Source organism: Dendropsophus ebraccatus, chromosome 13, assembly GCF_027789765.1.
Source record: "Dendropsophus ebraccatus isolate aDenEbr1 chromosome 13, aDenEbr1.pat, whole genome shotgun sequence".
NCBI classification, from domain to species: Eukaryota; Metazoa; Chordata; class Amphibia; order Anura; family Hylidae; genus Dendropsophus; species Dendropsophus ebraccatus.
This window is the reverse complement of record NC_091466.1, coordinates 16,568,898-16,593,608: the sequence shown is the minus strand read 5'-3', so window position 1 is coordinate 16,593,608 and position 24,711 is coordinate 16,568,898. Positions and strand designations below refer to the sequence as shown.

At 44.7% G+C, this 24,711-nt stretch overlaps 1 protein-coding gene across 1 annotated transcript; it reads right to left on the bottom strand.

Annotated features, from left to right (window-relative positions):
* Window positions 1–7,909: 7,909 nt before the first annotated feature.
* Window positions 7,910–23,544, bottom strand: RTF1 (RTF1 homolog, Paf1/RNA polymerase II complex component). Its single transcript, XM_069950482.1, has 18 exons — window positions 23,370–23,544; window positions 17,020–17,130; window positions 16,636–16,786; window positions 16,155–16,359; window positions 14,995–15,115; window positions 14,684–14,795; window positions 14,406–14,544; window positions 13,130–13,307; window positions 12,850–12,932; window positions 12,343–12,430; window positions 12,125–12,232; window positions 10,999–11,076; window positions 10,573–10,694; window positions 10,425–10,482; window positions 9,218–9,295; window positions 8,877–8,972; window positions 8,661–8,772; window positions 7,910–8,188 (listed from the first exon to the last, which is right to left on the bottom strand). The coding sequence occupies exons 1-18, from the start codon at window positions 23,451–23,453 to the stop codon at window positions 8,082–8,084; spliced, it is 2,031 nt and encodes a 676-aa protein (XP_069806583.1). The 5' UTR covers window positions 23,454–23,544; the 3' UTR covers window positions 7,910–8,081.
* Between the last annotated feature and the right edge of the window lie 1,167 nt (window positions 23,545–24,711).

Below are 24,711 nucleotides of genomic sequence, written 5' to 3'. Positions count from 1 at the left end.
AATACACCACTTCCTGCAGGACATACAGCAGCTGATAAGTATGAGAAGACTTGAGATTTTTAAATAGAAGTAAATTAAAAATCTATATAACTTTCTGAAACCAGTTGATTTGAAAGAAAGATTTTCGCCGGTGTACCCAGTTTTTCCACTGTACAGAAAATGTCAAGTTAAGAATTAGGCCACAGTCACACACCAGTAGTGCAGTCCACACTACCGAACGTGCATCCGTAGTGCTCCGTGCTTCACGGAGCACTAAATTCACACATCATTACCCCAGCGATGTCCGTTTTTGCACGGATCGCGGCCCCGTATACACGTATGGACTTGTGAACGGGGCCATAGGATAACATTGGTTTCATGTTCTGCCCGCAATTGCGGACAGAACAACGGATGTGTGAATTAGTCCTTACTCCATATGTACATGCACTAGTCTGGTGGGATCCACAAAAGTACAGAGGACATAGCCGGAAGCAGAGCGGTGGCTCAGTTGCCCCTAGCAACCAATCAGAGTCCACCTTTCTTTTTCGAAAGAGTCTGTGAGGAATGAAAGGTGGAATCTGATTGGTTGCTAGGGGCAACTGAGCCAGTTTCACTTTACACCATGTTTGATAAATCTCCCCCACTCTCTCTACAATGGGAGAAACCTTTTAGGGGTCGTTCATGGATTGTACTGGAACATTATAACGTAAAAGTCAGTCACAATTTCCAGTAAAATCTGCAGCTCAGATGCTTAGGTCAGGAGCCATAAAACCCCACCGTCCAGCTGAGAGCAGCCATCGACCCTCTCTGTAACCTGCTCACTGTGCAAATCAATGCATTCCTACGGAAGCAGCGCAAGTCTAGCCAAGACTGAGCACACAAGCCAACAAAGGTCGCCTGAAGGTTGATAACCTCGCTAACGTCCCGTGTACACCAGACTAAACAAGCAGAAGTATGGGCCTGCATTGCCAGCTAATCACCGCTCACCATCCCCTTCCAAACACAGTTATCTGATCACCGAGTCCCCACGATACGCAGCGCCTGTTCTCTTTACACACCATCAGGCTACACTGCGGCCCTAGGCCATGTTCACACACAGTATTGTTACTCAGTATTTTGCAGCCAAAACCAGGAGTGTATTGAAAACACAGCCAGATTATGTTCACACACTGTTGAAATCTAGTGGTTGGCCGTCATTTAATGGCAATTAACGGCCATTATTTGCCATTACATGGCGGCTATACACTTAATTTCAGTAGTGTGTGAACATAGTTTTCAATCCACTCCTGGTTTTGGTTGCAAAATACTGTGTGGGAATGTGAGCGCAATACAGACCAATTTCTACATCTATATCAGGGCCGCAGGTCCCGTCTTGACTGTGGGTCACATGACCTTAACAGCTGTCAGTGCAGATCACCATTCCCGCGGTCAGGACAGGCCTCGAGGCTGTAATAACAAGGCAAAAAGCTTCTGTATTACACCCATATGAAACAGGTCTGTAGGTCGCGGTGACATGTTGTATTTTGGTCATTTTTTGACAGAATCTGGAGTGGGTCCATACACAGATAAGGGGTAACTCTCCGTTATTGTTTGTTATTGTGTGTGTGTTGGTTCCACTCCTGGTTATTGCCAAAAACACATAATGGAAGTAGCATGATAAAGTATCCCTGTCATTTGGGAAACTTTTAAAGGGGTTATCCGGCGCTACAAAAACATGGCCACTTTTCCCCCTACTGTTGTCTTCAGTTCAGGTGCAGTTTGCAATTAAGCTCCATTTACTTCAATGGAACTAAGTTTCAAAACCCCACCCAAATTGGAGACAACAATAGGGGGAAAGTGGTCATGTTTTTGTAGTGCTGGATAACCCCTTTAAAAAGTCAAAAGTTTTGATCAGTCGGTGGTTTGGGTCTAGACAGACCAGGGAGACGCGCACAGCTCAGCACTTCCCCAGGAGACGGATGCTGTAGAAAGTCTATGGAGCCAGTCTTCTACAGAGAGACAGGAAGTAAAACTGCCTCCAACAATCAGTGGGTTGTCTGAACATTCAGTCCCCCCTGACAACATCAAAAGTTTTACCAAATGACAGGGACACTTTGGGCCCTATTCCACTGGACGATTATCGTTCAGATTATCGTTAAATCGTTCGAATCTAAACGATAATCGTTCGGTTGAAATGCAGTTAACGATTAACGACCGAACGAGAAATCGTTGATCGCTTTATAAGACCTGGACCTATTTTTATCGTTGCTCGTTCGCAAATCGTTCGCGTTGAATAAGACATCGTTCGGTCGTTCGCAATAGATACGAATGCAATAGCGAATAAATAGCGAAGAAAAAACGATCGCAATTACGATCATAAGTAACGATTATCGTTCAATGGAAATGAGTGAACGTTTTCAGGTCTTTCGCAATAGTGGTCGTTTGCGATCGTTAATCGTTAATGATATGCAAACGATAATCGTCCAGTGGAATAGGGCCCTTTAAGGCAGATAGATTATTAAAGGGGTAGTTCACAAAGGACAATATCTTTTAAAACAGCTGCCAGAGATTTGTAATTTATTTCTATTACAAAATCTCCAGTGTTTCAGTACTTATTAGCTGCTGTATGTGGTGTAGTCTTTTCAGTCTAGAGAGCAGGAGAAGTTTTCTATGGGGATTCGCTACTGTTCTGGACAGTTCCTGACATGGACAGAGGTGGCAGCAGAGAGCACTGTGTCAGACTGGAAAGAATATACCATACAGCAACTGATAAGTACTGGAAGACTTAAGATTTTTTTAAGTGAAGTAAATTACAAATCTCTGGCACTTGCTGGGACCAGTTAATTTGAAAGAATTTTTTTTTCGTGACTAACCCCTTTAATGATGCATGTCTTTAAGGATAAAAACCTGTACACAGGTTACGCAACTGAGCCATAGGCCCCTATTGCGTGCTAGTTCCATACGGAGATAGACGTCACATAAAGCAATCCTTCAAGACTTTTACTTATATCTATGTACAGCAAAGCACTAGAGAAATGATCACCCCCATATTGGGTCCAATGGAACTACCGGCTAGACTTCCCGCTTTTGTTACTCTAAGGGTGGTATTACACGGAACGATTTATTGTTCAAAAAAATCGAATTTGAACGATAACCGTTTAGTGTAATAGCAGACAACGATTAAACGACCAACGAGAAATCGTGGGTCGTTTAATAGAATTTGGACCTATTTTTATCGTTAATCGTTTGCAAATTGTTCGCATAAGATGCCGTTCACAGTAGCAGCAAACGCAGTGGCGACGGCAAGACGAACGCAATAACGATCATGGTCCCGTGTAATTGGGTGAACAATTTCAGGTTGCACGCCATAGCGGTCGTTTGAGTTTATTTTCGAAAAATCGCTTCGTGTCATAGTACCCCCAACATTGACATCCTTCAATAGTCAACCAAACATGCTAATCAACCTAATGTGTGGGGTCCCCCTATGAGAGCACATTTCAATTGCCTGATCCTTTTAGGCTGGTTTCACACACGGCAGTTTATTTGGAAACTTCAAGGGAGATTTATCAAACATGGTGTAACGTGAAACTGGCTTAGTTGCCCCCAGCAACCAATCAGATTCCATCTCTCATTTTCCAAAAAGTCTGTAAGAAAGGTGGAACTGAAAAACAAGGAATGCTGGGAGGTGTGGGTCAAACAGGGACACCAAAGTAGATGCCACCTTCTTGGGTTTCAACAGAAATCCATCTAGTAGAAAAGCCTGAAACATGGTCGTGTAAGAAACATTAAACAGGGGGAAGTTTAAAGGGGTACTCTGGGCTGAGGTTATTTTTAGTGTATGGCCGGGGAGGGGGTGGAACTAGAGGCTGCCGGTCACTTACCTCACTGGTTCCAGTGGATCACGCCGCCCCGTTCTCCCGTCCCGCTGCCGCTTTCTGAGCTGCGGTTTGTGACGTGACATCTTAAAGCTGCTCAGTCATTCAGTGGTCGTAGCGGAGTCTCAAGCCGCAGCTCAGACCAGGAAGTGGAAGCCGGATGGGAGAAAGGGGCGGCGCAATCCGGGACCCGGCGGTGGAACCGGGGAGGTAAGTGACAGACGGCCTGTATTTCCACCCACTCCCCGGCCGTACACTGATAACCCCAGCCCGGAGTACCCCTTTACACTTCAACATGGACTTCACAAATGTCAAAAGTTTAGATCAGTCACGGTCTGGGTGTTCAGACCCCCCACGATTAGATGAATGAGAAGTGCTCCGCTAAGCACTTCTCTCCCCAGCACACTGCAGGAGATCACAAAAGACAATAGAGCCTGTGTCTAGGAGATAGTGTGACAGGAACAACCAATGTAGCAGTTTCATTGTAAGGGGCTTATTAAATGGGCCGATGGCAACCCAATCAATACTGTAAACGGGCCTATTACATAGCCCAATAATCGTTTGCAAGGGCTGCATGGACATAGTTATCGATGTCCGTGCAGCCCTTGCCCAAACAGTTAATAATTTACCTGTCCAGGCCCGGTTCTCCTGCGTACTGCGCTGCCGGAACAAAGCCTTCCATTTCCCCTAATAGTGCACACGTGTACTTATTTACTACTATTACTCCATATATTATATCCATGATGGCAAAAACCCTAATCCAAAACTCCTGAAGTACCTTACAGTCCCACCAATAATGCTCCAAATCTGCTCCTTGTGCTAAACACCTACCACATTTCCCTTTCTCTTTATTGCCCCATTTCAAAAAGTCTTTTGGACAATAATATAACCTGTGAAAAATAAAAAACTGAACCATTTTATGCTTTTTATCTGTGAGACACTCATTACTAAATTTGTATAACTCCTCCCAATATATGTGGTCCTTTGCTCCTATCGCCTGTCCCCACTTAACTTGTGACCTAATTACTAGATTTTCCTGTTTCATCTGTCCTAAAATTCTATAAAGTTTCCCTATTTTACCTTTTGCGTGTCCTTTAATCTCCAATAACTGCGTGATCCAACAAGAATTTTCAACCAGCAATCTCTCCTTATTTTCAATCCTCTGTATGGCCATTTTGATCTGTTGGTATCTCAGTCGACAAATGTAAAAAAACTGGGACACTTTCACCAACCGCCTTGAAGTCCAGTACCCCAAATCCTGAACTTTTCCTACTTCTGGGAAATCACTATTCCGCAGCAGTGGAGTGTGTTCCATTGCCCCTGTAATCTTTGGTAAATTTCTCACCTGCTTCCACACTCTCACTACTAACCCTCTCAAGCGGTTTTTTGGAGTATACAGTCTTTAATTCCCCCTCTAATACCTCAAAAATATCCCCTGTCACTCCCCTCTTTTCTGTGACCCAGTTTTGCAGGGAATCCACCATCTTCCACTTTTTTAACCACGCCAAGTATGAAGCTAAGTAGTACCCAAACAAATAAGGTACATCCAACCCACCACCCTTCTCAGGAAGGGTCAGTATATCCAACTTTAACCTTATTCTTTTCCGATTCCAGGTAAGCTCATTTAATACTCGTTCCACTTTTTTAAATATGTTTTTGTTAATCCAAACTGGAGAGTTGGAGAGGACATACAATTGGGGAAGCCAAATCATTTTGACTAACCCTATTTTATCTGACCTAGATAGAGGCATCCTATTCCATACCCGCGCTTGATCTTTCATTTTATTTAACTTAGGAATTATGTTTAATTCGGCATATTTTTGGGGATTAGAAGATATCTGTATGCCTAAATACCTGAATGCTGCTCCTTCATTTATCACCTGTACCTCTGTGCTGACCTCCAGACAGGGAAAAAGAAACGATCAGCCAACGATAGCGACAATAATCAGCCGATCAAACTATTACACAAAGCGATAATCGGACGAAATCGGTCAGATTATCGCTACATGTAATTCGGCCCTTAGTCCTATGATACAAACTTTGAACAGTTCTTGCTGAAATTTCTGGAAATACCCTTTAGGGTACGTTCACACTCACCGGATCCGTAGCTGATTTCATTTAAATAACTGAACACAGCATCAAATCTGCACCATCAAATCTGCTGCGGATCCTGTAGGTGTGAACGCACCCTTAAGAAGTTCCATGTCTATATAATATCATACTATTACATTTGGGGTGTATTTTAGTTCTCCTAAAAAAGTTTTCCAGAGGAAAAAATTTAATCGCCTATCTACAGCATAACTGATCGGCAGGAAACCTTGCATCCTGGCCAATGAGCTGCTCAGCACCCGCAATACACAAGCTGGAAGTAACTAGCTTCATACGCAGGATGATTTAAATTACAGTACTAGCAAAGGGCTTCGCTAATCTCGGCCGTCGGTTTGTCAGCCGGCTGCCTTTGAACTCTGTGATGCTATGTTTCAGGTACCTGGAAAAGCTGCATCCAGTCCTGGGAAACTTTGCTCAGTTTCCCAAGACTGGATCCAGCTTTTTCAGGCTTACAAGCCAACAGCCGAGAGTAGCGAATCGCTTTGTAGTATGGTAACTTTGCTCATCCCTAAACTGATTTTATTGGTGGTAGCACGTTGCTGCAGGCTTAGCTCCTATTGAAGTAAACAGGAGCTATAGCTGCATCCAGCTCCATTCTCAGTTTACCACAAGTGCCGAAAAGGTGATCAGCCAGGGTACAGAATGTTGGTGCCCTGCAGATCAACCATTGATAACTTTCCCTGGAAAACCTCTGTAATACATGGTATGGCGTAATGGCACTATAAAAACACTCGAAAAAACTGATAATGCATGAGAATAATATGATAATATTCCTGCATTTGTATTAAAGCTACAAGTCCTGGCCAAAGATGTGCGTCTGGTGACCTGAACTGGCAGCATCAGGGATCCGAGATGCTTTATTTCAGGTCAGCCATAGCACACATACACAATCACAGACGTCTTATGTTCATCTTAAAGGGGTACTTCAGCAAAAAAAGTTTTCTTTCAAAATGAACTGGTGGCAGATTAAAAATTTACTTAAAAAAAAAAAAATAAAAAAAAATCTCTAGTCTTCTAGTACTTATCAGCTGGGGTGTATTCTTTCCAGTCTGGAGAGCAGGAGAGGTTTTCTGTTTCAATATATTTTATTGAATTTTTGTCAAATTTTTTTTGCAAACAAAAGTAAAGTTTGGCGAGAGGTTTTCTATGGGGATTTGCTTCTGCTCTGGACAGTTCCTGACATGGACAGAGGTGGCAGCAGAGAGCACTGTGTCAGATTGGAAAGAATACCACTTTCTGCAAGACATACAGCAGCTAATAAGTACCGAAAGACTTGAGATTTTTTAATAGAAGTAAATTACGAATCTCTGGCACCAGTTGATTTGAATATATATATATATATATTTTTTTTTTTTTTACTGAACCACTTTAATACAAATCTTCATGTCAACCGCTGCCCCTTCAGGGACATGAAGCTACATATGAGAGAATGCAGGTGGGGAGGACCGGAGACATTGAGGTCCTGGCCTAGAGCTCAGTCCACACTGCCAACACTGATGCAGAGAGTACGATGCATTCACAGACATAACTGGACACGAGATTTTTAAGAACATTCATTTTAATGAGATTTTTCCTTTCCGTAGATACTTATTTACAGCTTGTAGAGTTGTGAACAGCAATAAACATGGATATCAGCTGGGGTAAAGAAAAAAAAAATTGGGGAGAGGAAAATTAAAAAAAAAAAAAATCTTCCTTCTGTAACAAAAATGTGGTGCCATGTTCATCAGAATTCTTTCCTTAGTAGAAAGTGCAGGGTACTGGTAAAACATGAAACCAGGTAATCTTGTGTGGAAACCCATAGGGTGCTTACACAGTCCGTTATACTTTTTTTTTTTTTTTTTTTTTGCACAGCAGATCTCTGAAATACCTTGTAACACTGGAGCGTTAAGAGATCAGGTTTGAAAAAATAAAATAGGAGACAACTCCTTCACAAATCCACAAAAGGGCAAAAAGAAGAAAAGACATGATGGACCTGTATATAGTTTATTTACACGTAGTTTTAGGATGGTATACACAGTCTTCTCTTCGCTCTGCTGCTCCGGTCTGGTGAAGACAAACAGAAAAAGAATGGAGAAATAAAAAAAGACCTGATGGAACACGATGGAACATGCAAGGTCGGGAGCAGCGGATGGGACTCTCTTAGATCAGTCCTCTTCTTTTCTTGTAGTCCTCCAAGTTCAAAGATCTCCTTGGCGCTCCATCCTTGGCGGGAGGAGCTTTGGAAGAGATGGCGAGTGACTTGGACTCTACAAGAAGGAAACAAGATATTAGACCTTACATAATTTTGCGTTATACTGCCCAGCACTCACTAACTAGCAGACATGTCGAAAAAAAAAAAAAAAAATTGCGCTATCAAATAGCAAAAAAAAAAATAAAAATTGTTTGGGGGGGCGGGAAGTTACACCATTCTCCCAAAACTGAAATGTTATCTATATTTCTCAAGACAGTACGATTACAACGATAGGCAATGTATATAACTTTAATTTTATTTTTCAGGTTTTAGAGAATTAAAACCTTTTTAACAAACTAATTGTGCATTTTTTTAAATTATTTTTTTTTTTACACTTGTACACAATTTGTAGTCCCCCTAGGGGACTCCTATGAGCAATACCACTATTGCTCATAGGGATCAATGCAGTACATATGAACTGCATTGGTCGATTATATCAATGCTTGACTACTGGGGGGGGGGGGGGGGAGGGACGACTATTCAGTTACCTGAACTGGGGACTTGTAGATCAATCTTTACATCAAAGTCATGCACTTTAAATAAATCTTCCGACAGGTCGCTGGTAGATTTTGTGTTGCCATCTTTATCTTTGCTTGGATTCTGGAAGAAGAGAAATGATTTTGGATTAAGTAATGAAAACTGGTTCCTTTTCTATAGACCAATGACTATACATTAGCTCTTCATTACAGGAGGTATGAACTTACTGCTGCTTTATCTTTAGCCGCCTCTGGATTTCCAGTCGATCCATACTTGGCATTCAACTGAGCTATGATGGCGGCTTGTACCGCTGGGTCCCTGGACTGTAAGTACAAATGAAACCAGTAAATAAATCACAAATCTGAACTTCTCATGCACCAAGTATCTGAGCTCTCCTGACTTCATGCATCATGTCCACAACCTGAGGGCTTGGTTAATAAAAGTCTACCAGATAACTTGAGGGATGGATAAGCAGTCAACGCTTTGAGATCAATAACTTGAAATAATAGTCTAACCACCTGCTGCCTACCTACACAACCAGTGAATGGCAGCCGGCTGGAACACTTACATTGGACACCATAGTAGGTTTGCATTGCCTCCTGGTGAACGGATCCATCTGCTGCTGCGTCATGCTCTTACTCTCCGCCTATAAAGAGATTGGACAGCTCCATATTACCATCTGCAGTATACTGAACTTATACAAAATGACCTGTGCAAAAGAGGGCACCTACAGGGTTCTACAATGGTGAAAGTTCTACAAAACGGGTTATACACTTTAAGGCCATGTTGACCTGGACAGGTGACGGAATGGCCGATGTCAGATAAGATAATCCTGGCCGGTACTGCAGTACTGATGATCTTTAGCGCCGTAGAGTTCTGATGCAGGCACATCCGTGCGCGCCCGCATGAGAACTCCCCACTGCACACTATGGAGAGTGTAGCCGGAGCTGAGCGCTTCAATGTGTGCACTGACAGGTCAGTTTTTTGCGGTGCGGCTAGAGATACCGGACGGAGAGTACACTATGTGTATATGCTCCGGCTGGGATTCCATAGACGGCAACGTAATGTATATTTCCGTATTAATCACAGCCGTTGTTGCAATCGGCAACAACGGCCGTACTTTTACAAAAATATGCATTGTGTGAATATAGCCTATGGGGGTACTCCCATACACAATAGTCATCCTATATCCACAGGATAAGGGTAACTATGCTTATCAATAGGGCGTCCTACAACGGACCAGAAAATGGAGTACATTTGTAGCCCTTTGAACCCCATTTGCATAGTCTTTCTCAAGGCAGATATGTAATGGATCCAAAACTATACCACTATGATCATGGTTACTATAACTATAGCCTAATAAATATAATTTCTTTGTCCTCGGCCTAGGGCAGAACTAGCAAAAATTACCAAAAATTTTATTTGTCAGGGTCGGGGGGGCCGTCAACTAGTAGACTAAGCTGGAAACAGCCCTTTTCTGAGTACTCACTCTACCGCCTTCTCATGGCAGAAGATGGGCTCCCTAGACTTTCTATAGAACCTGAAGTGATGAGATGGCAGAGAGAACAGGAGGCCGAGCACTTCTCTAGGCTTATTCTAACCATACTTGGGATTCTCAGCACTCAGAACAATTTAGACTTTTTAGGTTTTTTAATGACAGTAACAATAGAAGCAATGACCTCGTTCAATAGACGAGCAGTAACGGTTGCCACAATGTGATGTCCAGCTATAGAAGTCGTCTACTAAGTCTTATAGGATTGTCAATGTGAACTCACCACTAAAGCTTTCTCAGATTCCACTATGTTCCATTCTCTGTTCCTCTGATTTATGTAGCTAAGAAAGATGTAAGTAACAGGTTACAGAACCATTAGTGACCAGGCAAGCTCTGGCCCTACATTACTATACAGCCTACCCATCCCATACCTAATGGCAGAAATATTTTTTGTCCGCTGACGATCCAGAGCTTCCGCCCTTTCCTCCAATTCATTCAGCTGGTCCTGAATTTGTTTCGCCCGATCCTGCTCTCCAGCTTCTTCGGCCATGGCCTAAAATGACGAGAAACTATTAAAGTGACCTAGTTGTATACAGAGGGGTATTCCTGGGGCATAACAGGAGAAGGTATAAATGTCTGATGGATGCAAGTCCTAAGGGAGGCAGAGGACCCCAGGCTTTACCACCAGGTTGGCGGCTTCATGTATTGACTATAATGGAAGCTGCATAAGCAGCATGGCTTTATGAGGTGTGACCTGCATCCAGACATGTACAACAAGGATGAAACAAAGGAGGACGCAGTCATCTGCCAGACCCCATGTTCTTCCATTAGTCTACATAGTAAGTCATGGTTTGTACCTTATCTTTTAGAAGCTGGGTCTTTTTCATGGCATAATTGGAAGGGGCTTTCCGGAACCGTTCCTTTTCTTTTACAATCTGAAATAGAAAGTAGACAGAGAAACTGTTAATGCATATATACACATCTAGATGACGTCTTAAAGGGGACCTGTCACCCCGGCTGCCGGGGTGAAGCCCCTTATATGTCATGGACCCCGTCCTGCCGCCGAGAAATCCCAGTCGGAAGATGTGCGCGCGCTCACCAGAGATGAGTCCGACGCCCATAGAGAATGACTGCTCCAGGGCGTCGGACTCATCTATGGTGATCGAGCACACGTCTTCCGACGGGAATTTCTCGGCGGGATGGGGTCCGGGACAAGGACTTGCGAGGGGGATAAGTATACATGAGTATCACTTTCTCACCATAGTATATATAGCATTTACCACTCTTCTGCAGGCTTTATTTGAACTTTTCAGCTGTCCCTGAGCTACCGGGTGGAGAGTTGCTGCTACAAATGTCTCTACAATGTACCCTAAGAGGCAGCAGCAGCATGGAGGATACTACAGAGCAGTAGTGGACATTCTGACCTGTTAATCTAGCTATGTGGGGAAATCTATAACTGCACATAGTGAAACAAGCTAATCTGTCTGCCTCTGCACTCACTACTCCTTCCTTCATACCATTACATGTGCAACATATAATCTGATCTCTCAGTAAACTCCTAGTCCCTCTAGTGAACACAACACAGGACAATAGATGTAAGAAACTTTATAATATATCTTATCAGAGGAAGTTTATTCTGTCTCCTCTTTAGGCTCCCCCTAAAAATAAAAAATAAATAAATAAATTTTTTTATTTTAAGAGGGAGCCTAAAGAGGAGAAAGAATAAACTTCCTCTGATAAGATATATTATAAAGTTTCTTACATTCCCCCTGTACTTAGAGTTATGCAAAGTTTGGTGAAACGACAGACACCCATCATTTACACATAAAAATGAATTAAATAAAGTTATTGCAAGTTCACTACGGCTCTAAAAGCGACGCCAATTTTTCTTTCCAGACCCTTACATTGTAAGTAAACTGAAAGATCCGGAAATAATGAAGGACTCTTATGACATTAGGGATTTATATTCTATACATCACTTACCTCTTCAATGTCCTGGTCATTGAACTTGTAGTTCATGGCCTCTTTAATAGTGACCTCTTTTTTGTTTATTTCATCCAACGTGGGGAGCTGCATGTTTGCCGAGAACATCTATACAAATACATATATACTGTTTAGTTACAATGGGAAATGTGCGACACAAGCAGACATGGGATACAACTATACAAAAAAAATATAAAAAAAAAAACACTAATACTCACGGCTTCCTTCCACTTCATAAATTCACTTTCTGTGAACTCCTGGTTAGATACAAACTCTAAGCGAAATACTCGCTGGTCACTTCCATGTCTAGAATAAATAAAAGTGGATGTTCAAATTTACTAAAAATCTCCAGTCTTCAGTACTAGATCAGCTGCTGTATGTCCTGCAGGAAGTGGTGTATTCTCTCCAGTCTGACACAGTGCTCTCTGCTGCCACCTCTGTCCATGTCAGGAACTGTCCAAAACAGGAGAGGTTTTCTATGGGGATTTGCTGCTGCTCTGGACAGTTCCTGACATGGACAGAGGTGGCAGCAGAGAGCACTGTGTCAGACTGGAAAAAATACACCACTTCCTGCAGGACACACAGCAGATGATATGTACTGGAAGATTTGAGATTTTTAAACAGAAGTAAATTACAAATCTATGTAAATTTCTGACACCAGTTGATTTGAAAGAAAATTTTTGGCCTGAAAATAAGTAGTAAGCGTCCATCCCTAAGAGCATTACCTGAGCTGCAGACCTTTATTTGTCCTTGTGCTACCCAGTTGGTAAACTTTTGCAGTTTCCACTACGCCAGTAATTTCCGCTACCTTGCAAAGAAAATAGAGAATACAATGACTTCATATGTATTTTCGTTTCACTGATCCATTCACCGACATTATGATGGAGCGACATGTGAGCCCTCCTGGGGCTTCAGACTGGTCTACATATCACAGGGCTACTAATACACTTACTAGATATCCTCAGAAATGGCCAATCAGGAATCTCATTTCCCTCGGACACTTACCCTGTACACAGGCTTGCTGTTATGATTGCCGATACCGATCCGTACAAAGCATCCAGAAACGGTCTTGGCGAAGAAGGGCATGTGGCACCAACGTTCCAACTTATGTCGCGATAGGCGAACTTTGTTAAGTTCTTCAGGTAAGGAAACCGGTAAAGACTTTGGTGGAATTTCTTCAGTTCTGTAGAAAATAAAAAAAAATTGGTAAAGGAGTTATACAGCAAAAATCTTTTTTTTTTTTTCAAATCAACTGATTTCACAATGTTATATAGATTTGTAATTTACTTCTATTTAAAAATCTCCAGTATTCCAGTACTTATCAGCTGCTGTATGTCCTGCAGGAAGTGGTGTGTTCTTTTCACTCTGACACAGTGCTCTCTGCTGCCACCTCTGTTCATGTCAGGAACTGTCCAGAGCAGGAGAGGTTTTCTATGGGGATTTGCTGCTGCTCTGGACAGTTCCTGACATGGACAGAGTTGGCAGCAAAGAGCACTGTGTCAGACTGGAAAAAATACACCCCTTCCTGCAGGACACTGAGCAGCTGAGAAGTAAATTACAAATCTATATAACTTTCTGAAACCAGTTGATATTAAAAAAAAATACTTTTGCCGGAGTACCCCTTTAAGTGTATAATTTCCATCCATATTAATTCTAACCAATTTTTGCCATGTTAAGGCCCATTTAACCTCTACATATTCAAGGACACAGAAAACGAATCTCAACAATGAATGCCTTCTGCAGATAAAGCTATAAGAGCTAGAGCTAAATAAAGCCCCTATTCCATGGGGTGCTATTAGCCCTCGTTTGCTCCTCGTTCCCCGCTCGCTGCCGCCGCAGGCCACAGAGGATAGGGGCAGTCTGCCGCCGCCGTCCTATTCCGCCGAGTGCCGGCAGCAGATCGTTGCTATCACAGTCGTTTGTTTTTCAACACGCTTGAAAGACAACGCAACGATCAGCCGACATGAACGATGTCGGCGGATCGTTACCTTCTATTCCAAGGGACGATTATCGGCCGTAACGGCCGATATTGGCCAGATACGGCTGATAATTGTTCCGTGGAATAGGACCTTTAGGCCTTCCTCTAAGTCAGGGATGGGGGAACCTTCAGCCCTTCAAAACTACAACTCCTATCATGCCTGGACAGTCAAAGCTAAAGCTTTGGCTGTCCAGGCATGATGGGAAATGTAGTTTTGCAGCAGCAGTTGGAGGGCCTGAGATTGACACCCCTGCTTTCTAAATCTGTGCGCTACTCATTTCCGAAAGGACTTTTGAGACTTACTCCATCTCTTCATCAGACGACGAGGACGATCTAGAGGAACGATCGCTCTTCTCACTCGACTTCTCGTCTTCCTCCTCCTCTTCATCATCAGAGTACACTTCACTCGTCTTTAGAGGTTGCTTACGAGCAATAAGTTCAGCTAAAAAAAAAAAAAAAAAGGTGTAAAAATGAAATTACATACATTATTGTTACCACCTGACAAATAACGAGATAAAAGAGATCTAAGAAGAAATAAAAAACGACGGATGATGAAGGAAGAAATAGAATAAAAGCCATACCAGTCTTGTTCTTTCTCTTCTCTCTCTCTGCTCGTAGCTCCTCCATAGCCTGGGACTTCTTGTCCAATTTCTCATCTCTCTTGGAGCGCCTTTCCTTGTTATGGGAAGTAACCTACATGTAAAGGAAACAGACTGACTTACTGACAGTGGCTTTACCCTGCCCATTACTGAGGCTATACATCTCACCATCACAGTCACCTCCCCTGATCACTACCATGAGAGATCCTATTACTTGGCTCCCTGCCATGTGATGAAACCTATACAGCTACATAATGCTGGGTGTTTATCCGCAGCGGATAGATCATCTCTACCTGGGCCTGGGATTCCAGGATCTGGGTCTGTTTCTTCTTCTCTTGCTCCTCATCGTGTTTCTTCTTTTTCTCTTTCTTTTCCTTGCGCTTTGCAGTTTTCAGTTTTTTCTTTATCTCAAACCTACGACAGGAATTTGTTCACATGAACGATAAGAAAAGGTGTATAGCTATAGCTATATATAATTACATAGATACATACACACCCCTATCTCCTTTAAATGGGCCCATCATGTTAATAATGTTGAAGATATCTGTCTAAAGTTTAAACATCACCTCTCCACGCTCCTGCCCTCTGCTTGCTTCCCGGCAGCTGCAGCTTCGAAACAGGCTGTGAGCCAACAGACTGCTCAGCCAGTCGCTGGCCACGGGGGTCCCGGCCAATGATTGACTGAGCTCTGACAGGCCGATCTGAAGCTGCAGCCACCGAGAAGCAATTAGAGAGCAAGATCTGGAGCGTGGAGAGGTGATGTTTAACAGTTTAGGGCAAGGGCTGCACGGACATCACTAATCATTTCTGTGTAGACCTGGCTAAACAATCAAGCTGTGTAATAGACCCAGTAAATGAGCACTGATCTAGCAGATCGGCACTTGTTTACATTATTGATCTTCCCATCTAATAAAACCCTATGGGTCAAAGCAGTGAAGCTTGTCCAGTGATTAGTGGGGACCCCCACCCATTACAACCTTTGACTTGTCACTATTACACATCAGTAGTTGTTTTTAATGCTCAACATAAAACTTTATGTCTTGTCAAGTCCTCTGTGGGATAGAGAGGTGTTGGGTACAGGCACAGCAGTCTATACCCAAGATGCCCATGTCCTCCTTCCATGGCACAAGCAAAGAAACGGTGATATGTAGTTTACCCTTTATGGTAGTCATATATTGCTGTGCAGTTTCAGCAACCATCAGGCATCATTACTGGTGGAGCTTTCTGCAGGCAGCAGTGAGTTTATCCCCTCCCTCAAGGACTAGGACGCCCCATGGTCTGCAGAGTTCCCCAATGAGCAAGGATTTTTTCCTACACCGAATCTCCTGTGCTAGGCTTTGTGACTGATGTATGCTTGCTAGTACCGACACAAACCAAAGCCTTTTCTACTGCCCCCTATGCTGTATGTATGACATATGTAAAGACTATATCGAATACTGTAGAGCTGGCGTACCGTCTTTTAAGCACTTCTCGTTTCTCAATCCGGTTAAATAACTCTTGCTCGCGTTCCTTCTCTGTCATCTGCTCCAGGCGAGCCCTGTCCTCTTCATCACCCATAAGGTCATCTCCGTAGCCATCGCAGAACTCCTCTTCCTCCGAGGAGGAATCCGAATCGGAGCTCGAGGACGAACTGTTGCTGTCGGAGTCTGAAACTTCACCTGGGAATGAGATTTTACAATAGATGAGCCCAAACACCAAGTAGAGACCACTAATGTGTATTCCTAGAAAGTGCCCATCAATGGAACTCCCCAGGATAGCCCCCTAATATCTGATTGTGGGGGTCTGACATCCAAACCCCTAGGGCAGCCTGAGCTGCATCGCCAACAACTCTAAACAATTTGTAGCAGCCATGCTGGATTATTGCAGCTCAGCATCCTGGAAAGCCCCTTTAAGGTGGTGAAGAGAACCCCAACCTCATGAAGCTTTCCACTCACCTTCTTCAGGTGCAGAGCTCTCTCCCGAGCTATCCTTCCCAGAGCTGCCAGAAGAGGCCCCTCTGTTAGTTGTCTTCTTCGTTGATGGTTTCTTGTCCAGTCCTTTTCCAGGTTTGCCTTTTTTCTTGTTTTTAACACCTCCGACCGTCCACTATGAACCAAACAATAAAAAATAAATCAGAAAGTATAAAACTCCCCCTTAACTGTAAACCGAGATAAAGAGATCAGCTGCCGCTAGAGGAGCCATTGAGAGTCCAAGCATGTACATGTATACAGGGACAGACCATCTGGTGGCTGTCAGTCATCTGAAATGCATGGGCAGGATAAGGGCAGCGTGCCCACAGGCCCACATATGTATATACAAGCATATATACGGATACTCACTTCATCATCGCTGTCGGAGGTTTCGGAGTCTGAGGTGGCAGCAGGTTTGCTCACTGGCTGTTCTTTCTCCTCTGAATCACTCCTCTTGCGCTTGGCAAGGGAAAGCAGCTCCTAAAAGGAAAAAATATATACATATTCAACTTTGATTTTCATCGTCTGCAATGTATACATTAAAAGGGGTTGTCCACCAAGGCTGTGCCACCTTCTGTTTGCAGCTGAAGGGCCGCAGGTTTGACCCCTGTACGCTAGAGGATTGATACAAGTCATCGCTGCATTACTTATGGATTGCAATCTGATTGCGCCTATAGGGTGGTGGGCACGGACAGATAAATGGCTTAAGCTCTCGTATAGCGAATGACAAGCAATGATTTTTTTTTTTTCTTTTAAATGATAAAACTTTTAGGGTATATTCTCGCTGCGAGCCCGGCAGGTCCTGGCAGTTCCCATACACTACATACTTGCTGCGGTCTAAACAACCGCAGCGAGTATGTAATTCTGCCGCCCTTAACCCCTTCTGCTCCCCCGCTGTAAGCATACTTTACCTGTCCTTGCTGCACGGGTCCGGCGTCCTGCTCTCCCGTCCGGCCAATTAGTGTGTTGCCCAGCTGCAGCCACTGATTGGCCGGACGGGAGAGCAGGACGCCGGACCCGTGCAGCAAGGACAGGTAAAGTATGCTTACAGCGGGGGAGCCGGGCGGGAGCAGAAGGGGTTAAGGGCGGTATAATTACATACTCGCTGCGGTCGTTTAGACCGCAGCAAGTATATAGTGTATGGGAACTGCCAGGACCTGCCGGGCTCGCAGCGAGAATCTCGCTGCGAGCCCGTTCGTGTGAATATACCCTTAAAGGGTAAATCGCTATAAAAAGATGTTAATGCGATCGTAACTGCATTTGTGTGTGTGTGTGTGTGTATATATATATATATATATATATATATATATATATATATATATATATATATATACACATACATATATATATATATATATATATATACATACATATATATATATATATATATATATATATATATATATATATATATATATTCTTTGAACAACTAGTGTGTACACTGAAAGACTTGAGAACGATTAACAATGATTTTTAAGGTCAGCTGACGTGATCAGCAACATACGAACAACTTTCCGTTCGTAGTTTGAACTTTGCCGCATTTACACCAGACAATCATGGTTTAAATTCAAACTATTTAACGATTTTTTTGCACGATAATCAGCCTGGGTAGAAGGTTCTTTAGGGCTTGTGCTAGATCCCTGCCTACTATTTAAACTGTAAGGCCAAACACATCACAGGATAGGAGCAATGAGAGACCAGAGGGGACCACTAGCTAGATGTCTTGGTCACTATTAGCCTACATCTACAGAAGTGACCCCCATCCTCCACCTGCTGCAATACTACAACTCCTATTATGGGCAGACAGTCTTGGCAGTTGTGCAACTGTTCCAAAAATACAATTAATACATTCAAACATTCTGTTCTAATGATAACCGTTACTCATGGAGGACAGCCAGACTTGGGGTAGACCTGGTAACCATTACTCATGGAGGACAGCCAAGACTTGGGGTAGACCTGGTAACCGTTACTCATGGAGGACGGCCAAGACTTGGGGTAGACCTGGTAATCATTACTCATGGAGGACAGCCAAGACTTGGGGTAGACCTGGTAACCATTACTCATGGAGGACAGCCAAGACTTGGGGTAGACCCGGTAACCGTTACGCATGGAGGACAGCCAAGACTTGGAGTACCCAGTAACCGTTAAGCATGGAGGACAGCCAAGAATTGGGGCAGACCCGGTAACCATTACTCATTAGAGATGAGCGAACCTGGAGCATGCTTGAGTCGATCCGAACCCGAACGTTCGGCTTTTGATTAGCGGTGGCTGCTGAAGTTGGATAAAGCCCTAAGGCTATGTGGAAAACATGGATATAGTCATTGGCTGTATCCAAGTTTTCTAGACAACCTTAGAGCTTTATCCAAGTTCAGCAGCCCCAGCTAATCAAATGCCGAACGTTCGGGTTCGGATTGACTCGAACCCGAACCCGGTTCGCTCATCTCTATTACTCATGGAGGACAGCCAGACTTGGGGTAGACCCGGTAACCGTTACTCATGGAGGAAAGGACAGATTTGGGGTAGAACTGGGTAATCGGTACTTACAGAGTACAGTCAAGACTTGGGGTAGGCCCAGTTACCACTACTCATGGAGGACAGGCCAGACTCAGTAAACGCTACTCATGGAGGACAGCCAATACTTGGGGTAGAACCGGGTAATCGCTACTCATGGAGGACAGCCAAGATTTGGGGTACACCTGCTTCTGATGACCTTGTTACATACTGTGGTGAAAAGCCACGTGGCAAAACCTCAGAGGTTGCTGGCCGAGCGGCAAAAACACAGCGGCATTCACCACGTGTGGAAGTAACATTAATAGAAGACAGGAAAGAAGCAGTGAAGTGCGGCTCCGGCATCTACCGTGTCAATACTCAGGGGACAGCCACTAATTCTGGGCAGAGAATACAACTTCTTAAAGGGATTCTCCAAACCAGTGAGGTTTGTGGTGTATTATTAGACATTTAGGATGAGATTTATCAAACTGGTGTAAAGTGAAACTGGCTCCCCCTAGCAACCAATCGGATTCCACCTTTCATTTTCCAAAGAGCCTGTGAGGAATGAAAGGTGGAATCTGATTGGTTACTAGGGGCAACTGAGCCAGTTTCACTTTACACCATGTTTGACAAATCTCCCCCCTAGTGTGTGGTGAAGGGTCTGGTGGCTGTTACCCCTAACCGATACACAGAAAAAGGTCACCCCCAACCAGCCATTCTAACCCAACCCTATTCATTGTAGTGATCAGCACCCCTACCTGACGGAAAACTACAACTCCCATCATTCCCCACCAAATTTCATAGATTAAAGGTCGTTCCCTTAAGAAAAACTTTTCACAGGTTCTGATTGGTACCCTATAGGTTAGAAGACCGAGCTAAGGGAGGTTGATGGTAGCGCACGTCATCCCCCAGCTCACAGCGATCTCCTTCCGCTGGATGGAGAGTGGACAATGGCTATGGCGCTCTCCCATAGATAGGCTATGGGAAATTGAGACAGACTGGATTCCGCAGCAGAATTCCACCTGTTTTTCTCAGTGTGAACATACCCTTAGACTGCGTTCACACAGAGATTTAGCTGACAGATTTTTGAAGCCAAAGCCAGGAATGGATTTAAAGAGAGGAGAAAATCTGTCAAATAAATCTCTGTGTAAACGCACCATCAGTTCTGCCCTATGCTGTGCATACTGGATCTATAGGTTCTATGATACACTGCAGATGGCAGAAATAGATTCTTCAGCGTATCTGCCCCCCGTGACCATCATACCCTGAAGGGGTTATACCACCGACGAGATGACGACTACTATAGGTTAGGATACCAGTATCTGATCCCAAGTGTCCTGGATAAGGGAAGCCGCGGTCGGACATGTTCACAGTTGCCATCCCTGACTGAGATGAATGGAGCGGTAGGCAGCACACATATCCCCCATTGCTCCATTCAATCCCCTCTAAACTCTTAGGGCCCTATTCCACCGGACGATTATCGTTTGCATAATCGTTAACGATTAACGATCTCAAACGACCGCTATTGCGAAAGACCTGAAAACGTTCACTCATTTCCATGGAACGATAATCGTTACTTATGATCGTATTTGCGATCATTTTTTCTTCGCTATTTATTCGCTATTGCGTTCGTATCTACTGCGACCGACCGAACGACGTCTTATTCAATGCGAACATTTTGCGAACGAGCAACGATAAAAATAGGTCCAGGTCTTATAAAGCGATCAACGATTTCTCGTTCGGTCGTTAACTGCATTTCAACCGAACGATTATCGTTTAGATTCGAACGATTTAACGATAATCTGAACGATAATCGTCTGGTGGAATAGGGCCCTTAGGATACACGATGAGACCGGTTGCTGGATAAATTATAAGACATCAGAGCAATGGGGCCAGTACCGGTATAGTGGGGACCCAGTCACAGAAAGCCACTGAGGGCTTCCCAATAGTCCATCAATGTTATCTCACACATACAAGTTACCTATGAGACCAATGTTCTCCGACAGCTGCAAAACTACAATTCCCAGCATGCCCTGACAACCAATGATTTACAAGAAATGCTGGGAGTTGTTGTTTTGCAACCACGGGGGAACAGAATATTTTAAAAAATCAGGGGGGTCATTCACTACTCTAAGTTATGTATGAGAACAATGTCCCACAGAAGACTACAACTCCCAGCATGCCCCGATAGTGGAAGGCTGTTGTAGTTTCCCAACCATTGGAGAGACACAGGTAAGGGGGCGCTACACTGGCAGAAACCAGGATCCAGAAGATCACAGCAGCAATCCCTCCAGGATCACTCCTACTACTGAGCGGCTGTCAGAACATGCCGGGGGTTGTAGTTTCAAAACCGACAGGGTAGGAACCATGACAGCACAAGTCCCAGCAACAGACTGACACAGCATGTTGGGAGTTGTAGTATTGCAATTGATGGAGGGCTCCCTAAACATTACTTATTAGAACTATCCAGGCAGGTCAGGGGGTTGTAGTTTGTTTTGTATTAGAGGAGACCACTATAATAGACGGCTTTACCCTCCAGGCTCCCCAGTGGTGGCAGAACTACAGCTCCCAGCATGGTCTGACATCCCGCAGCACGTCTGCCTGGGCATGCTGGGAGTTGTAATACTGCAACCACAAGAGAGATCCCTCCGGACTATTAGAATGAATGCAGAACTACAACTCCCAGCACTCCCTGGCTATCAAAGACATTCAGGGTACACTTAGGTCAGCGACTACAGGTTGGGGATCAGTGTATATCATTGGGGGTGTTTATGGTCACTGTTCCCTCCATTCTCAGACACCAAGATCCCACCAGATCATCCAAACCCCTGCAAGATCCCACCTGCTAACAGGCAGTCAGGGCATGCTGGGAGTAGTAATACTGCAAACACAGGAGAGCTCCTTCTGGACTATTAGAGTGGCTGCAGAACTACAACTCCCAGCATTCCCTGGCAACCAAAGACAGTGTGCTTAGGTCAGCGACAACAGGTTGGGGATCAGTGTATATCATTGGGGGGTTTATTGTCACCGCTCCCAACATTCCCAGAACCCAAGATCCCACCAGATCATCAGATCCCACCTACTAACAGGCAGTCAGGCCATGCTGGGAGTTGTAGTTCGATTCCCTGATCTAGGAGCCATCACATCCCAGACACCTGCCTGTCCTGATTCCTACAAGATCCCTAGATCCCGCCAACTAACAGGCAGTCAGGCCATGCTGGGAGTTTTAGTTCCCTTCCCTGATCTAGAAGGCAGCAGATCCCAGGCACCTGCCTTTCCTGATCCCTAGATCCCACCAACTAACAGGCAGTCAGGCCATGCTGGGAGTTGTAGTTCCCTTCCCTGATCTAGAAGGCAGCAGATCCCAGGCACCTGCCTGTCCTGATCCCTACAGGATCCCTAGATCCCTCCACCTAACAGGCAGTCAGGCCATGCTGGGAGTTGTAGTTCCCTTCCCTGATCTAGAAGGCAGCAGATCCCAGGCACCTGCCTGTCCTGATCCCTACAGGATCCCTAGATCCCACCAACTAACAGGCAGTCAGGACATGCTGGGAGTTGTAGTTCCCTTCCCTGATCTAGAAGGCAGCAGATCCCAGGCACCTGCCTGTCCTGATCCCTACAGGATCCCTAGATCCCACCAACTAACAGGCAGTCAGGCCATGCTGGGAGTTGTAGTTCCCTTCCCTGATCTAGGAGCCATCACATCCCAGGCACCAGCCTATCCTGATCCCTAGATCCCTCCAACAGGTTGTCAAGGCATGCTGGGAGTTGTAGTTCCCTTAGCTGATCTGGGGGCCAATAGATCCCAGGCACCGGCCTATCTGCTCCTTACAGGATCCCTAGATCTCTCCTACTAACGGGTTGTCAGGGCATGCTGGGAGTTGTAGTTCCCTTAGCTGATCTGGGGGCCAGTAGATCCCAGGCACCGGCCTATCCTGCTCTCTACAGGATCCCTAGATCTCTCCTACTAACAGACAGCCAAGGCCATGCTGGGAGTTGTAGTTCTGCTGTATTAGATGGGGGTTGTAGTTCCCTTCCCTGATCTGGGGGCCAGTAGATCCCAGGCACCGGCCTATCTGCTCCCTACAGGATCCCTAGATCTCTCATGAATGGGATCCTATTCCCGCCGTTCCCTATGATCTCCCATGTCCACAGAGCAGCCCGGGCCCGGGAGAAGGTGACTTGGCCCAGCTCCGGGCTCCCGCCTCAGCACACGGGCCGCCGCTCACCTGGTCCAGGTTGTCATCGCTGCCGCTATCATCGGAGTCCGAGTCGATCACTATCCGATTGCGATTCTTCCGCTTCTTCACCATGACTGCAGCTTGTGTGCAGCACGGCCGCAGCGCCGGAACCTCCACCAGCACTGACAAAAGCTTCTGCGCATGCCTCACATTCCAAGCCACGCCCCTTGCTGTTGTGACGTCAAAATGTACAGACGGCGGGTGAATCGGCGGGCGTGGCGCGGCGTCACGTGTGCGTTACCCAGACGAAAATAGAGCGAAAAACACGTGTGTCGCTGAGCTGATATAAATCGCTATAGCCGTATAATGGACGCCATTGGTTTAGGGGGATAGTAAGGGGTTAATTAGGTAATGGAAAGGGGGGGGGGGGGGGGGGTCAGGTATCGACTAGACGCGAGCAATCGAATGACTATCTGTGGTGGTCGCTCGGCGGGAATGTGCTGCCACCTACTGGAGGGCGTATAGAATTACATGTGAATAAATAAGGATATGGAAACAAGTGTTCAGATTGTGTGTGTGTTGTATGGTGGGGTCTCCAGTCACTTACGATATCCTTGTAGAAACCACCATATTGTCACTGACCATCTATTTCAATGGGTAAAAGAGAGAGCCCCAGTACAGCACCATGATAATGTAGCCAAGAGGTAGTAACCTTGGCTCTCCAGCTGTTGCAGAACTACAACTCCCATCATGCCTGGACAGCCAAAGCTTTAGCTTTGGCTGTCCAGGCATGATGGGAGTTGTAGTTCTGCAACAGCTTGGGAGCCAAGGTTCCCGACCCCTGATGTAACCAAAGGCCCTTCTACACAGGCCGATTGGATTAGGCGCATAGTAAAGGAAACATAACTTTTCATAGTTATAACCTTAAAAATTAAAATCACTCTAATGAATAAACAAGAATCCAATAAAAGAAAATCAATTGTATAGTCTATAATGCACTATGACTATGAACAATTGATAACCTCCTATGGGGTATGAAATGAAGTGTTTAATGCCTATACTTGAATGGATAATGTGAGATGGTTAAATGTGGGAAACCACATGGCCCCAAGGTTCATTAAAGGGGTACTCCAGACATGTAGATATATATATATCCTGGAAAATAATAATCCATACTCACCTAACATGCTCCCCCTCTGAGTATTGCAAACGCTTCTTCCATAATGGACTTGTCTCAGCAATGACAGCCCACTCAATCAATCACAGATCAATAACAAAGATGAGCATACGTGCAGCATTTGATTACCAGTGGCTTAAAGTGACTGTACCACAAGGCCCAGGCTGAAGCACTGGAGGCGGGCCGACCTACCCTAAGTGGGAGGAAACCCCC